At 42.2% G+C, this 16043-nt stretch overlaps 1 protein-coding gene across 1 annotated transcript in view; it reads right to left on the bottom strand.

The window, feature by feature from the left end:
• Positions 1–16043, bottom strand: part of LOC140362046 (dolichyl-diphosphooligosaccharide--protein glycosyltransferase subunit STT3B) — a 140882-nt gene that overhangs the window by 46416 nt on the left and 78423 nt on the right. Inside the window, exons 4-5 of the mRNA XM_072448066.1 lie at positions 9945–10010; positions 833–932 (exon numbers count right to left, since the gene is read on the bottom strand). Coding sequence (XP_072304167.1) covers positions 833–932; positions 9945–10010 — 166 coding nt within the window. The remainder of the gene's footprint in view (positions 1–832; positions 933–9944; positions 10011–16043) is intronic.

Here is a 16043-nt window from a genome sequence, read left to right as displayed (position 1 = left end):
CTTTCCCTCACACCTTGCCTCCAGTGTCCATGTATGATGGTGTTTGTGTTTGTGAGAGTGAATGTGGGACAACGGATGCAAACAAGCCTGGGGCTACAATCCAGCGTGTTTACAGCATGTGTATCATGTATGCTCATCAACAAGTACTGTTCCGGCCAAACAAATAATAATAAGAGCAGATAAAATGTAGCTGAAAACACTCAAATACTGAGTGAAATAAATGTCTTGCAATTTACGTGTAAATGTTCACAATAATAATAAAAACACAAAAAGTATAACTTATCAGTTTTTGTCATTATTTTATGCGTTGTGACAGCACCGTGATGACTCAAATGACTCATGTTCTGCATTATGGTTGAGCCATCTGAACTGTTACACCCCTAGCTTTTGATATTAAGGTACATATAGAAAATAGTCATATAATACAGTAAAATTTAACAAATTAACCTTTATTTAGTCCTTTTATATCTGAGCTCCAATGCAAACCACTGGATTCCACAAAAAAGGCTGCTAGACCATGTCAATTAACAAGCTCCAAGCCGACCACTGCAATATGAAAAACATTAGATGAAGGTTTAATTAATGAAGCTCTCATTAATAAGATGTTGAAGGCAACATTCTTTAGATTATTCTACAGTGATTTCTATAATGTTAAGTGTAAAACTCAGTGAGTGGCAGCATCATTTATTATTGAGGTTTGCCTCTGTAGCTCACCTGGACTCACTCATGCATACAAATGACAGAGGTTGATATTTCTACAGGCGGTTCATTTGGAGGCAGAGAATCCGCCATTGGCTTGTGTTAGTTTGTGTAGGGGCCGTGTAGGTCTCACCGATGTAAACGCGTCGGCTGTAACGTTGCATGAGCAGCAGCACAAACACATGAAGAGGAATCAGGTTTATAATGAAGACGTAGCCTCCCCACGCAGACACCTGGGAAAACAGAACAGTATATGTCAGTCAAAAATCATATTTACTACGACCACGCTGCAGCTGCCATTTAAGATGATATTGTTGATACCATAAATAAAATGTGTCGTATGCAATGTGTTTTACCTCAAATTAACATCACCCAGGTAGAAAATGATCTTCTAAGTTGGATGATATTAACAAAAATGAATATCTTAATTTTATTATTATTAACTTGGCGTTTATTTCATACCATTATTCAGACAATATTTTGACAAAGCATCAGGAATAAGCCAAAATGTGTCAGTAAATGTCTTCAAGCATCGAACAAAAACATGAAGAGACTATAGTTAAGTTAACCACAAAAGGACAGAAATATAACTTTATACACTTGTTTATACACTTGGCGATTCCACAAGAAGTATCAGTCTCTCTTTAAGGTCATTTTCAAATGTGACGATTAAAAAAAACCAAACGTGACATTAAAAAGATCCAAACGAGATGGTTAAAAAGATCCAAACGTGATGTTAAAAAGACCCAAATGTGGCGGTTAAAAAACAAACAAACATGATGTTAAAAAGTGGCACTAGTTTGGAGGAACAAACCTCCCACCAGAAGCAGTGTATCTTTAAGAACTTTCTAGCTACATAATTTCAGCAGCGTCAGCAACTTTTTTTTCCCTCAATCTTTTCTTTTTCCTGTTTTAAGGCGAGGTAAAATAATGTGGTTGGCAAAGATAATTTTGCCACACAATAAATTGCTTTGATTTGTCCAATTTCAATCAATCTTTTTGAAAGCTGACCAAGTAATTGCAGGGATCGCCACTATTTCAGTCAGATTTTTATGGCCACTATTAATTCAAAGCTAACAAGACGCTATATCAAGGCCAAGACCAATGAAACATGCACTAGGCCATGGCATGCAAAAGTAACTCACCTATTGTTTAAAAAACGCATTGCTATTCATTATTTAAACTGAACCGAGGGAGAACTGATCTGAAAGTGCAGCTTTCCAAGCCCTCTGCACAAAAGCTCATATGCAGTCGCCCAAATAGCATTGGACTGAAGCAAAACCCATTCAATGAATTAATTATAAGCTCCTATTTAAACAGTATATGTAGAATTACATGTAGACTGTGGGGAGCTGTACACAGATGAATATGAACATAAAAATGCAATTAATAGAACCATAGAGGAAGTCCAGCGATAAGTAAGAATACAAGGGCCATGTCAATAATACAAGCTATAGAATTGGCTTACAAACAATGAACGATTACGGACCCTTTAATTTTATGGCAATTTGCATAATAATGTTCCTTCAGACAGCAACAACAAATAAACCCAATGAAAATCACAGAAATAAAAAGCGGGTGTTATTCACAGTAATGGTGACACACAAGCAGCTGGAAACCAGGATAAGCGCGACTGCACCATTTAAATTGCATTATTGAGTGCTCAGCAATGCAGTCTCAACGCTTTCAGAGTACACTTTACCTACTGTATGTCTGCCGTTGATCTGAAAACAAGCACAAGAAGCTAATCCTCCTGCTAGGTGCCACGCCCGAGTCCATGGGGAAAGAGCCACACTGCAATCGCCTGTATATTATTGAACGTAGTGTTTTTAAACTCAATTTTGATACTAGGAAAATGTTTGGAATCAGTTAGTATCTGGGTATGGATTAATTTTGTTTTTTTACAGGTTTAATCGAAAGTATTGAAGATTGACTAGAATCAGCATCCAAGGGAAAGATCACTAACGGACATCTGTGCAGGGGGGAAGCAATCAATGCATATAATGAAGAGCTGCTCTGTCACCCACTGTTCAACAACTATAAGAGCAAATACTGAATTCATCATATATAATGGTCTCAAATACAGATGTGAAGACATGGAGAAGAGTAAAGTGGCCCAACGACCTAACTGTGTATGATTATCGAAGAATGCTAAGGTTAGCTACGGGCTGAATGCTACTACAGTGCTAGCGCTGCCTGCTGTATTTGAACATCTACAGAACAATCCGTTGACTTTTCCGAAGTTATGCCACAAACTACCTCCATTTAGACTCAACTGTGACTAGACGTAAATTATTTGGGCTTAACTTACACATCATTTGCCAGGAAATGTCTTAAAAGAAGAAAAAGGTACGTTTCTGACTCGCGCCAGACCACGCTCTCGACGATGACGCGTTGCTGACTGTATCTGTGGGTCAAATGCAGAAGATATATTTCCCTACAGGAACAATTAGGTGCGTTTTAACTTCTGGTAGTTATTAGAAAAGTATAGTGTATTTCGGTTGATTTGTATTGACCTTGATTGACCCTGGAAAGTCGTTCTGTAAATAAAATCTCTCATGTTTAAACCTCTTGAACCCTCTAAATGTATTTGGACTTGGGATTCTGGCACTTTCCAAGCACTAAATAACATGCCAATAAAGCTTCCCATGCAGTTTTAAAAACTGAAGGCGGCAAAATCCCAAATAAAGAGCCAGGGTTTACCAGGATGGTTGTCCATGCCCAGAGACGGCAGAGGACAAAGAGATTTCAAACACCTCGAAAATATATATTTAACCATCTTACAAAGACGTTTGAGAAGGTAAAAATAGTGTTCAGCTCTCCTTTAAGATTATACTGTAGATTTAACAAGGCAAAATGCTTTTCAGCATATAAGATGATAAACATGTTTTCAGACGCTTTAGAGTGAGATAAAACAAACTTGAGCTACAAAAACAAACAATATTCACCTTCATATATTGACAGTTAAATTTATTCTATATATTCTCTATTGATGAGTCCGATTCACTTCACATCTCAAGGTAAATCAGGCCGAGGCAAAGTGACTGAATTTTAATGTTTACTTATCTGCTAATAAACAGCTCCTGCGTGGGAGGTAAAGTAACATGACGCTCAAAACAAAATGTGGCGTTCTATGTGGAGTCCATCTATACCGAGCTCACCGTGTCGGCCTTCAATAACATGTCTCTCTATGTAAGGAGTTTTTCTTACATAAAGAACCCATTGCATTTGTGCATTTAAAATAAGGGCTGCAACCATTAATTAAATATTATCATCTTATTTTCACCACTTTTGACTCACTTTTCAACTCCATTCACAATACATACCCGGTATATATTTTCTAGTTTACCAGAGTGAAAGTAAACATTTTGTTCATTCCCACAAAGCTGCTGACCACTGCAGCCCATCACACAACAGGAGTGTGGAGAGTCCGTCAACACCTCTGACCCTTTTCTGCGATCTAAGAGCTGTGGTTTACACAAAACCCGGGCGTACATGTGAAATGCCTTTACAGAGCGGCCGCCTCACCCCTCACCCCTCCGCTGGCAAACAGCTCGGGGCAGACAGCAAACGCTTGGACCAGAGTCTGGCCCTTATCGCTGTGTGCAATTCATACGGCTTATCTGATGACCTCAGGTCGCTCAGGAGACGATGGGGAGCGCAGAGAGAGAGACGAGTGTTTACTGCTTTTATCCACACAGAGTCTAATGGTGTGAATAAAACACTGCAAACTCAAGCAGAGAGAAAACGGCTTAATTACAACTGTGAGGGGCTGCTTGCTGCTTAGTAAAGCTAACCATACACAAGGCAATAAATATAATGTGTAATGCTTTAACAATATCATGAGCAATCTCTTAAGAGTAACTTTGGCTCCCGCTGCGAGAAAGAAAGAGCACTTTAGAGAGTTATTTAGATGGTCATTTAAAGTTAATGTAGCTTTACAAGAAGGATGTTCTTCATCTGTAAAAGGAAACATGCAAACGTCACATAGAAAAGCCGCTCTTGGTTTGGTACATTGTTGGTGTGAGGCGAGTTTTACCACTGCATATTGAAAATGTTATTCAATTTCAAACTATTGATCGAGTCAAGTGAGGTTAAACGCATAGATTAACCGCTGTTGGCCTTATCACTGCCAATCACAACATACTGGATAGAGCTCTTTCAGTGGAAAATATAAAAGGAAAACTTTATACCTTATTTTCCACAGTATAAGGCGCACTTAAAAGCCTTTAACGTCCTCAAAAACCGTCCGTGCGCTTTATAATCCGGTGCGCTTAATATATGGATTATTCCTGGTTGTGCTTACTGACCTGGAAGCGATTTTTTGTGGTACACGGTGAATAAAGGAGATTCGGGACGCGATAGACTCAGATGCACGTCTAGAAGCACGTTTACGGTAGCGCGCAGCGCGACGGCACACACGACGCTCTGTCAAAATGTAAACTACCTTATACTTCAGGAACACCCGGACACCTAAATTGAGGACCCCAAGAATCTTGGGCCTGGAGGGCTCTTGCCAAGAGTCCATGGATGTATTATAATATCGCAAGAGACACACTTACGACACAGACTTTAAACTCTGGGCTAAAGTATCAGTCAACTGAGCTTTCACGAAGGCCGGAATCATCACTGAACTGCCGCGTGACTCAGAGATAGGTCCTGGGATGGATGTACGGCGTCCAGCACCACTGTTAAACTCGGACATAAATTACTATCCTTTGAATAAATACAAATGAAATTAGAATTGTTAATCATTGATGCAGTTAAGCATTTACCTCGATATTGAAAGCCAGACATCGTTTGTGGTTGCCAAGTTGCTCACCATTACTGCTGGGAGGAAGGCCATAACAAAAAGGTATGGCACAAAAGGCACCAACAATCAAGGACTGGACCGAAATTATGACTGGCATTCAAAAAAATTGAAAAAAAAACAACTTTCAAACTAAATTTGAAAATTTAAATGATGGGACAGATACATTGGACAGGACATGCTGTAATTTCATAAAACTGTATTTTTTATAGATGCTTGTATATAACTATTTACTCTGTGTAATGTTTTGCGTTTTATTTTTTGGAATGACAAAAAATACATTTTAAAAATAATAATAACGGATAATAGAGCTGTAACAATTAATTTGACTATTATTAATCTATAATCATGACTAGTCAACTTATTTATTCATTGTTCTAAATCTGACAATACAGACAGTAAAACACAAAAGCCTTTTTATGACGACAGTGGCATTATGAAAAAATAACAATAAACCATTTCTGATTTTCATTAATACACTTTATTTTTATTTGTAATTAATATGATCTAAATACTTTCAGTCATCACATTTCAACCTTTATGTGATCATAAATTTATTCAGCACAAAAAATAATCGCTGACCAGACGATAACTAACTCAGACCAGATGAAAAATGAGCCTGCTCGAGGTTTAGATTGAAAAACATTCTTTCTCTCCAGATGATCCATGAGCGCGTTGAACCCGTCCTCCTCCGGCCCCGCCCCCAAAATTCACCGTGAGCGGATTAAGACACGCTACAGTGTGATAAAACATGGCCAAACCTGCCTGCACTGCTCTGATTATACTGAGAAATGCTCTGCTCCAGGACGAGCTCGCCCAGCTCAACGTGCCTGACTCCACCTGCAGGTGGATCACTGACTTCCTGACGGAGGCGGTGCGTGCGGCTGGGGAAGAATGTCTCAGATACGCGGACTTTCAGCACAGGAACTCCACAGGGCTGTGTACTTTCTCCCCTGCTCTTCTCCCTGTACACGAACTGCTGCACCTCCAGCCACGACTCTGTAAAACTGATCAGGTTTGCGAACGACACCACCCTCATCGGGCTTATCTCTGATGGGGATGAGTCTGTCTACAGGAGGGAGGTGGACCGGCTGGTGTCCTGGTGCAGCGGTAACAACTTGGAGTTCAGGAAAGTCACAGCCCCCCAGCACCATCTCAGACTCCCACATCACCACTGTTGACTCCCTCCGCTTTCTCGGCACCACCATCACCCAGGACCTCAAGTGGGGGCCCACCATCAGCTCCCTCCTCAAGAAGGCCCAGCAGAGGATGTACTTCCTGCAGCAGCTGAGGAAAGCAAAGCTACCAGCGGAGATGATGGTGCAGTTCTACATGGGCATCATTAAGTGCATCCTCACCTCCTCCATCACCGTGTGGTACGCTGGAGCCACAGCCAGGGACAAACACAGAGTACAGCACATTGTGTGCTCTGCTGAGAAGGTAATCGACTGCAGACTTCCATCTCTGCAGGACCTGTACGTCTCCAGGGCTCTGGGACGAGCAGGTCTGATCACAGCTGACCCTTCTCACCCTCTCACAGACTATTTGAGTTACTCCCCTAAGGCAGGAGGCCACTCCCCTCAGGCAGGAGGCCACTCCCCTCAGGCAGGAGGCCACTCCCCTCAGGCAGGAGGCCACGGTCCATCCGGACCAGAACCTCGCCTCAAGAACAGTTTCTTTCCTTCTGCCGTTGGACTCATGAACACTTCTAAACACTGTCACTTTAACTCATTTAATCAATCACTCGCTGCACTGTTCACTTTCTGCACTACATATGTAAATTTAACTGTAAATGTTGTGTACATCTTCTATTGCAGATTTAAATTGTTTTTCTTTAACCCATGCTCTTTTTGATTTTATATAGGCTTTTTCATCATTATTCATTGTTTTATGTTGCACCGAACACCAAAGCAAGTTCTTTTGTTTGTGAATTCTGTTCATTGGCAATGGAAAAAAACCTTTTCTGATTCTGATTCTGACCCTCGTTTCACGTTTGCTTCCACGGAGAAAACACTGACTGCCAGCCCTGGTTTGATTCAAACATACAAAATTTCTATTACCATAATGTGGTGAAAGCTTTAATTAAAAAAACTACACCTTTCAGTAGAAAATGCAGAGCTGTGCAATTAAATTACATTTTAATCAAACCAATGGTTTCAAATCATCAATGATTTGCTCTGGTCTTTTTAATTGAGACGTCTTTACTGCCACAGGCCTGAAGCATTTTGGAGCAGGGTTCAGACTTTGGAGGAAAACATTTGACTGTTTTTCCGTGACAATGCAATGATTATTTTTTTTGCCCAGGGCTTAGGGATTTTTGGAAACAAATTATAGAGAAATAATATTAGTTCAGTAGCTTCTATTAGTTCAGCAGTATTTAATTACTATCATTATACTATTATGATTATGATTATTTTGGAAAGACTACCATGTTTTGTCTTTTTTGTTGCACAATCATGGGCATTTTAATTTTGGGAAAACATAGTGAAAAACAAATATCTGACAAACCTAAAATCTCCACCTGCTCGTCTCTATGGGCTTGATTTTGCTTTGCCAGAAATGTTCGAAAAATATGGCATTAAACTTATGCATCTCCAAGGAAACAAGCACATGGCACCACCAGGCCAAGTTACAGGTCAAGCCTCTGGAGAGACAAGCCTGAGAGAAAGTATGTTTTTCAAGGGGGTTTTTTTGTGTGGTAAAAGCGCCTGTAATAGGTTTTTTATGACATGTGCAGCAAATGTTGCACTTTGCCCCAGGTTCACCCTTGAAAAATAGGTCTCGACCTCAATGGGCTCTTAAGGTTAATAACTAAATATATAAACACATTTTGAAGTGTGATATATTGCGACAGAAAATGTCACTATAATTAAACAACCGAACTAAACACACTAGTAATGAATTATTGAGTCTTAACGCACATACTCGTGGGTGTCAGTCATGTGATTTATTAGTTGTCTCCGCCATGTTGAAGAAGTCACAACTTTAGATGGTCATAAAAAATAGTGCATAAATTGAAAATGAAAAGGGTTGATACTTCAAGGAGACAGAAGTTATGGGCTTTGATTCTTATCTACAGCAGTGAGTCGCTGACACTTAAAAGCAGCGACAACTTGCCACAACAAACTTTCCATCCAAGCTTCCTCGTCCATGAGCCCTCTGCACCGGACGAGCCCTCAAAGCTTTAGAGCACGGGCTTTGTGTGCGGGTGAGTGACTGTCTGAGCCGCAAACACCAGCCAGACAGTTGGAAATTAGGCTTGTTAAAACTGTCTGCAAGTAGGCTAACGTAATAATATGTAAACTAGCAAACAAACAGCTCAGCGCTCAGTCCGGAGGGATTCCTGTAAGTCCACTGGTCCCTCCTGACCACAGTAATGCATTACATACAAGGGGCTCTTTGGGGATGTTACAGAAGAGAAATCCTTTGTTTTGAGACTTTTTGTCGGCACAGCCCACAGTGAGCATGCGGCTTTCATCCTCAAGATGGCTGTAGCAACGAGTGTGCGACGTCACTATGGACCCATGAATATCATTAATAGAAAGATGATCCATTTCGGTTTGTGGTCGTGGTACAAGCGCATGAAACAACTTGGATCTGCGCGTTACACAGTTTTATATAGAGAAACACCACCCTAAAACTTAAGAGTTGTGTTTAACGTCGCTTAATGCTATCATAAAAACTCTCTACACCTCAAACGTTATCAGACTACGAAAACAAGAAAAAGTTGGGTAACGAACAAGCGATAAATGCTGAGCCCTAAACGTATCATTGTAGCTTTCATAGTCGATATAGTAAGTATCGTGACGGACCTACAACGTATTTACAACTACTTTTTTACTCAGACAGGCAAAAAAAAAGGCTCTTAACCCTGCCATACCAAAGCTGCTTCACAAACAAACGCTGGACTTGGCAGGTGGACAGTCCTCACGTCGCATTATCCCATATTCCGCCTGCCAATCGTGTCCCCCCCGCCGCCCGCTCTGGCCCGCGCCCATCAACGGGGGCTGAGTTTTAGTAATCTGTCATTTGACATCTGCCTCGCCGTGGAGACGTCAACAGATAGAGAATTTCGCCGTTGTCCATTCAAATCCACTGCCAACCGATGTGTCGCATAGGCAGCCTTCCGGATCACCTTTTTTTTTTTTTCTCATCTCTCTTGTCAAACCCCCCAATGAGCTGTGACTGCAATCATAAATAATGCACCAAAAGCGAGCCACAATCGCTCCACCCCTCGTCCCTTGTTGTCACTGACGGACAAAAAGTAGCAGGGTTTTTATTAGCGCTTTAAAAAATGGAGCCTGGCGGAAAATTGATGAGAATAAAGGCCCAGAAATGTGTCGGCGGGAATGAGGCGTTGAAAATGAATTTGTCTAAATGAGTGTTCGTTTGTATGCGCACAGCGTGGTGGGGTAAACAGGAAGTATTCTCTTACCATGTAGAAATAGGAGAGACAGCAACCGATCGTCCAGAATACAGAGCCCGTCTTCACCGACTTCACCTGGGAGAAACAAACAGGGAAAATATTATGCTAGAGTCAAAAAGAGTATGAACATTCTCAGAATAACAGAGCAGAAATCCACAATGCTTTTCTGTTCTTGTGCCATTTCCTTTATTTTGTGTTCGTTTCGATAGGGACGGACCCATGAGTGTCACGGATAATCCACCAGTCAATCACGCCCGTCGAAACTGAAAATGACCGTTTTCATCTCCAACACGAAATGAACTGGAAATCACCTCGAAAAAGTGGGTTTGAGTGGGTAACCATTATGGGGCAATCATTTGTTACGAGTTAAATCTGACAATGTTCAGTTATTTAACATTCGTATAACGTTTACGAGTTCAACCAGTAGCAATTATTGTAGCGTTCAACAGGAAAATAACAGAACTCCCATTGTCTGGAACGCACAATGTTGATTATTATATTAGCCTAAACATTCCTAATTTCCTAGTTTGCCGGCTTATTTTAATCATTTATCATTTAGCACAACATTATGGCGTGTGACATTGAGAAATACCTTTCCACATATTTCCGTTGTGATTAAATTGCAAGTCCAGGCTGTACTGCTCTCTGACTTCATGTAAAGCCAGGATACTCGGCATTAGGCCACCCAAAACAGACCAGCCAGGAGAAAATGAAAATGAATTCTTTAGTGTATTGTCCTCTGTCATTGTTCCTTTCTAAAGAGAACTGACTTTATGCGTCTAAACAAAAAGTAGCTCTATTTTCAAATGCTGCCTGGTCTCAGATGTTGAATTATTTATCCAGAGCCTTGAAAGCCAAACTGGGCAGTTGCGTGGATCCTGGGAAACGGCACAAAAACATGACCTTTAAAAGCAGAAGTGCATTTTAAAAAGAGCTTCCATGGAAAAACTGGCTTTTGAACACAAATTTGAGTTAACCTTGGATTGCAGCATAGTGGTTTGCAAGTGTGTATTTGTTATGTTCATTGCGGGGCTCGTCTTTAACCTGAAATATTTCACTTGATAAAAATATGTCAAAAAGAAAGAAGTATCCTCCACACTACTTGATCAAAATATGCTTCAAACTAAATTGAAGTATTTTAGCTTTTCAGCACTAATCACAGAAATGTTGTTTCTTGACTACAGATATTCAAATGAACGCAACGAGAATGAATTAATCACAAATACTTGAAAAAGGACGTGATCACTAAATAATTACATTCATTACCTTAAACATCAATGAATTACACCAAAATGACAGCGGGAATGTGAACATGTTGTGTTTTTGATGAAAAAACTATTGTATTGCATTATTTATGCTATACTTTAGGATGATCGAGTTTAAATAAAAAGATCTTTATGACATTAGTTTAATTTGGGTCAAATGTAGTAAAAATATCACATGGTCTTTTGCAATTTATCCAAGTAGTTGATTTGTTGAAGGGAAAAAAAACACAAATATCTAAATTACTTGATTTGCTAAATTATCATTTGTTGCAACCCTAATACACATAAATAGAAATATTTACATTATATATTTCTTTCACAAATGTTGGTATCCCTTAAAGTATCTCGTCTTTTATTAAAAACGTCATAATGAAAAGCTCTTTATTTCAAACCATTTATGAGCCTCTACTTCCTTTTTATTACTGGTGTTGACCATGATCAGATTACATTTCTCTCCACCATTAAACTTATTATTATCAGGGGAAATTACATTTCTGCGTCTGCATTTTGAATACAGATACATTCACGGCTGAAACGAAGTGCATTAGAGTTTTGTGTCTCAGTATATTTTAGATAAGCAGTCAGTGGTTATCCCTTTGAGGGACGATTTCCAATGACCTACTTAGAAACAGAAATGTGTCCAGAGCCTGATATAAAGCCAAGTCTGTCCAGAAAGAACCAGTCACTGTCATGTTCAAGTGCAACCGACGTTTTACCAGTGAAATCAGAGTTTAGTGCTTTAGCTACATAGTGGATTTTATACTGATGGAAATCAATCCTATACATATTTTACATATTTATATTTTGATTAAGCACATCTATTGCAATATATAGTAGTTATAGTTATACAACATTTAATACAGCTCCATCTCGAATGCTACCGTTTCCATAAGGCAGGGCTTCTCAAAGTAGGGGGCGCGCCCGTTTGAGGAGGTGCAGAATGGTGCAAAGGGTGTGGCGTGAGACATCAGGGAAATGAGTGCCCCTTCGCACCGCGCGTCCGCCTCTGGGGTCTGGGGCCCCCTCGCACCGCGCGTCCGCCTCTGGGGTCTGGGGCCCCCTCGCACCGCGCGTCCGCCTCTGGGGTCTGGGGCCCCCTCGCACCGCGCGTCCGCCTCTGGGGTCTGGGGCCCCCTCGCACCGCGCGTCCGCCTCTGGGGTCTGGGGCCCCCTCGCACCGCGCGTCCGCCTCTGGGGTCTGGGGCCCCCTCGCACCGCGCGTCCGCCTCTGGGGTCTGGGGCCCCCTCGCACCGCGCGTCCGCCTCTGGGGTCTGGGGCCCCCTCGCACCGCGCGTCCGCCTCTGGGGTCTGGGGCCCCCTCGCACCGCGCGTCCGCCTCTGGGGTCTGGGGCCCCCTCGCACCGCGCGTCCGCCTCTGGGGTCTGGGGCCCCCTCGCACCGCGCGTCCGCCTCTGGGGTCTGGGGCCCCCTCGCACCGCGCGTCCGCCTCTGGGGTCTGGGGCCCCCTCGCACCGCGCGTCCGCCTCTGGGGTCTGGGGCCCCCTCGCACCGCGCGTCCGCCTCTGGGGTCTGGGGCCCCCTCGCACCGCGCGTCCGCCTCTGGGGTCTGGGGCCCCCTCGCACCGCGCGTCCGCCTCTGGGGTCTGGGGCCCCCTCGCACCGCGCGTCCGCCTCTGGGGTCTGGGGCCCCCTCGCGCGTCCGCCTCTGGGGTCTGGGGCCCCCTCGCGCGTCCACAGTGACTGAGAAGTAACAAGAGTGCATCTTCTCCTTGAAACGCCTCATTTACTGCAGTGAAGCGCCAATTCTGCGCCATTTTTATCTTCCGTTACTTAAAACTCCACGGGATCGATTGAGAAAAGCAGTCATTTTTCAAAACGTAAGTCAGGACTTTTCTGCATTCCGCTTAGGCAATTTAATTTGGTCTCGTCTTACTGACTCGGAAATAATTTTCTCCTGTGAAATTGCCTCGTGTTTCAGTGGAATATAAACAGGTTTCATTTAGCCAATTACTTGTATTTGTGGAAGTAGCGCGCACCTGTGCAGCCATTTAGCCTGTAATGGAGCAGGTGTCAGATGCACTCAGGCGGATGCGAGCGAACACGCAGCAAAACTTTCCCTGGCTCATATACACATCTCATATTTACAGGGAAAGAGATCCTAGATTTAAAAAAATAGCAATTTATCATCTACGATACCGTATTTTCCGCTCTATAAGGTGAACTGGATTATAAGGCGTACCGTCAATGAATGGTCTATTTTCGATCATTTCTCACATATGAGGCGCACCGGAATACAAGGCGCATTAAGCAAAACAAAACACAGAAAATCGCTTCGAGGTCAGTAAGCACAACCAGAATGAATCCATATACAAGGCGCACTGGATTATAAGGCTCAATGTCATTTTTTGAGAAATTTAAAGACTTTAAAGTGCGTCTTATGTGCGCAGAGCATGTGCGCGCACGGAGAAAATCATGGCAGATAAACACCACGCTGCCGCTTTCAAACAAACAAAAACCTGCAGCTGCAAGGACACTCAAGACTATCACTGTCAATGAATGGATTCATGATGATCTTGCTAAGTTTTGTGCCCTGCCCGTGACTGTCATCGCTCTAAAGTGCAAAGTCTGCCGTGAGTTCTGTAGAGATAGAATCCCTCAGTTTTTTTTTTTAAGTTAGAACTGCAAGGGAGTAATACATATTGTTGAGTGACCAGTTTTGATGTTAAAATTATGTTAAATGATAACAAGACATGTTATTAAAAGTTCATTTTTCAATGTTGCTTTGAAGCTTCAATACATCGTTGTGGCAGTCATTGTTTTGGAATGCTAAAAAACTCTAAGCAACGAGCATTAGGCCAACAGTAGGCGGCGGGTGCGGCGCGGAGCACGGGGAGTGTGTACGGGGGAGTGCGTACGGGGGAGCACGGCGCACCGCGGCCACGTACTATCGTGATCACGGGGCGCAGTGGCCCGTGTGAGGGAGCACCCGCCCCGCTCCCCGCGCTGACCACGGCGCGCTGTGGACCATGTGGATTGAGTAAACAAACATGCGCAACAGGTGACATTATTTAGAGAGTTCATAACTTCTGCTGATAAACAGGGGGGGAACAGAAACAGAAATTTGCAGTGTGATGTATAAGGTGCACTTGAATGTTTAAGTCAGTTTAATTTTGTGAAAGACTTACTTCATACCTTAACCAAGAGAATATAATAGTTCAGTGCAATATTGAGAAAGATGAATATCCCAATGTTGTTTTGCACCATCTTTATAACAATCTTCAGTCATTTCTTTAACAATGTCAGAAATGTGCTAAAATGTGTGTAAATGTCTCTCACTGGTTCAAGTAGAGCACAAAACGTGAAAGGATCATAAAATTATCCAGAAGAGGGCATGGAATAACCACTCATTATTCATAGTTTGTTTATCTGTATAAAAATGTTAATATTGTCAATGATTCGATATATCTCCCACTTAACAGTTTAGTGCATTTGATGAATTGCAAAAATATAGTTTGATTATTCAAGCCAGGACAACCACTGCTACCAACATTTAGCGGTGAAAAGGATTGCAGTTGCCAATCTTGTTAACTAAAAAAGCATTAGTTTGACGGCATAGTCTATAATAAACACGCACAGGAGCCATTTTCATCTCCTGCTTGGTCTTCCCTCCAAGACCTTTCTATTCCTTCTATTGGTCTCTGTAATGTAGCTGTATGTACCATTACATAGGCTTAGGAAGAGTACAAGGAAACAAGTAGATGTTTAAAAGGATTTATTGAGAAGGTTGTGGTGTAAGTTGACCTGCAACAGAAAAGAGAATGTAACTGTTGGTTAATCAAAATTAAATTATACCTTACCTGATGTGTCAGCCATTTTAGGTGCGCCAGACAAAAGAGTCCCCAGGGAGACGGAGCACCTTAAGTAGGTTCCGGGGCAGAACATTGGGGGAAAATAGGAGGGGTGTTTTAGGGAATTGACTGTTTTAGAATATATGTTGAGATTGAAATTGTGCACAGTAAATTAAATAAAGAATATATTTTTGTATTTAATTGAAGTATGTATAGTGACACTGTTTTTCTACAGTTAGCTTTTATCTGTGCGGTTTTAGGAAGATTGAAACTTACCTGGTCCTCGGAGTAGGAGGGTCCAGTTAACCCAGTGGCCTATAAAAGGCGCCTGGCGGCAGTTGCTCGTGTCTTGCTGCTGTGTGAACATGTTGCTGTATTTTAAACCAGTTTCTTGTTTGTAAATCACTGTAAAATAAATGCACGTGGATCTGCATCATCTAAACCGTCTCAGCTCTGCTCTGTCCTCGTCAATGCCGCTGAGGTTGCTATCCGGGCGTAACAGTCTCCTTTGGTTTTCTTTTTCATATAAACCTAATGATGAATCAGTAGTTCTTCTTTCAGCTTTATTAAATACATTTATTCATGCACTGTGCGGGGCATACATTGATTACTTCATAACTGCCTGCAGATGTCCTCACAGCGAGGGCGAGACATCACCACTGGGGGTGAATGCTAAGTCTCTGGTAATAGTTTAGTCTATTTAACCATTCAATTATGTACACACAACGTGAGATTTGGTTTACCAAGAAATGTTCGGGAAAACAAACGGATTAAGTGTCATTTCCATATAGATGAGATGATCCAGGGTTCAGAATAAGCGGTATGTACGTTTCCCGCATGTCACAGGAGGGAGGTCTAAACTGTGCTCGCCGGAGGTGGTCAACAGTGACTTGTGGGCGGTTTGTCCGATCCTTCCTTTACCTGGAAGCTGTTTGTCGACTGCGTGCTCAGAGACACGCTTCACTGAGGAGCTTTGAAGCGAATGGAGAGGTGATGCCGGTGTTTCGTCATGTTCGGTTCACTGCTGTGGTCC

Source organism: Eucyclogobius newberryi, unplaced genomic scaffold, assembly GCF_026437365.1.
Source record: "Eucyclogobius newberryi isolate DKJ021-1_F unplaced genomic scaffold, fEucNew1.0.hap1 SCAF_16, whole genome shotgun sequence".
NCBI lineage: Eukaryota > Metazoa > Chordata > Actinopteri > Gobiiformes > Gobiidae > Eucyclogobius > Eucyclogobius newberryi.
The sequence above is the reverse complement of the archived record's forward strand: the minus strand, read 5'-3'. Positions and strand labels throughout refer to the sequence as shown.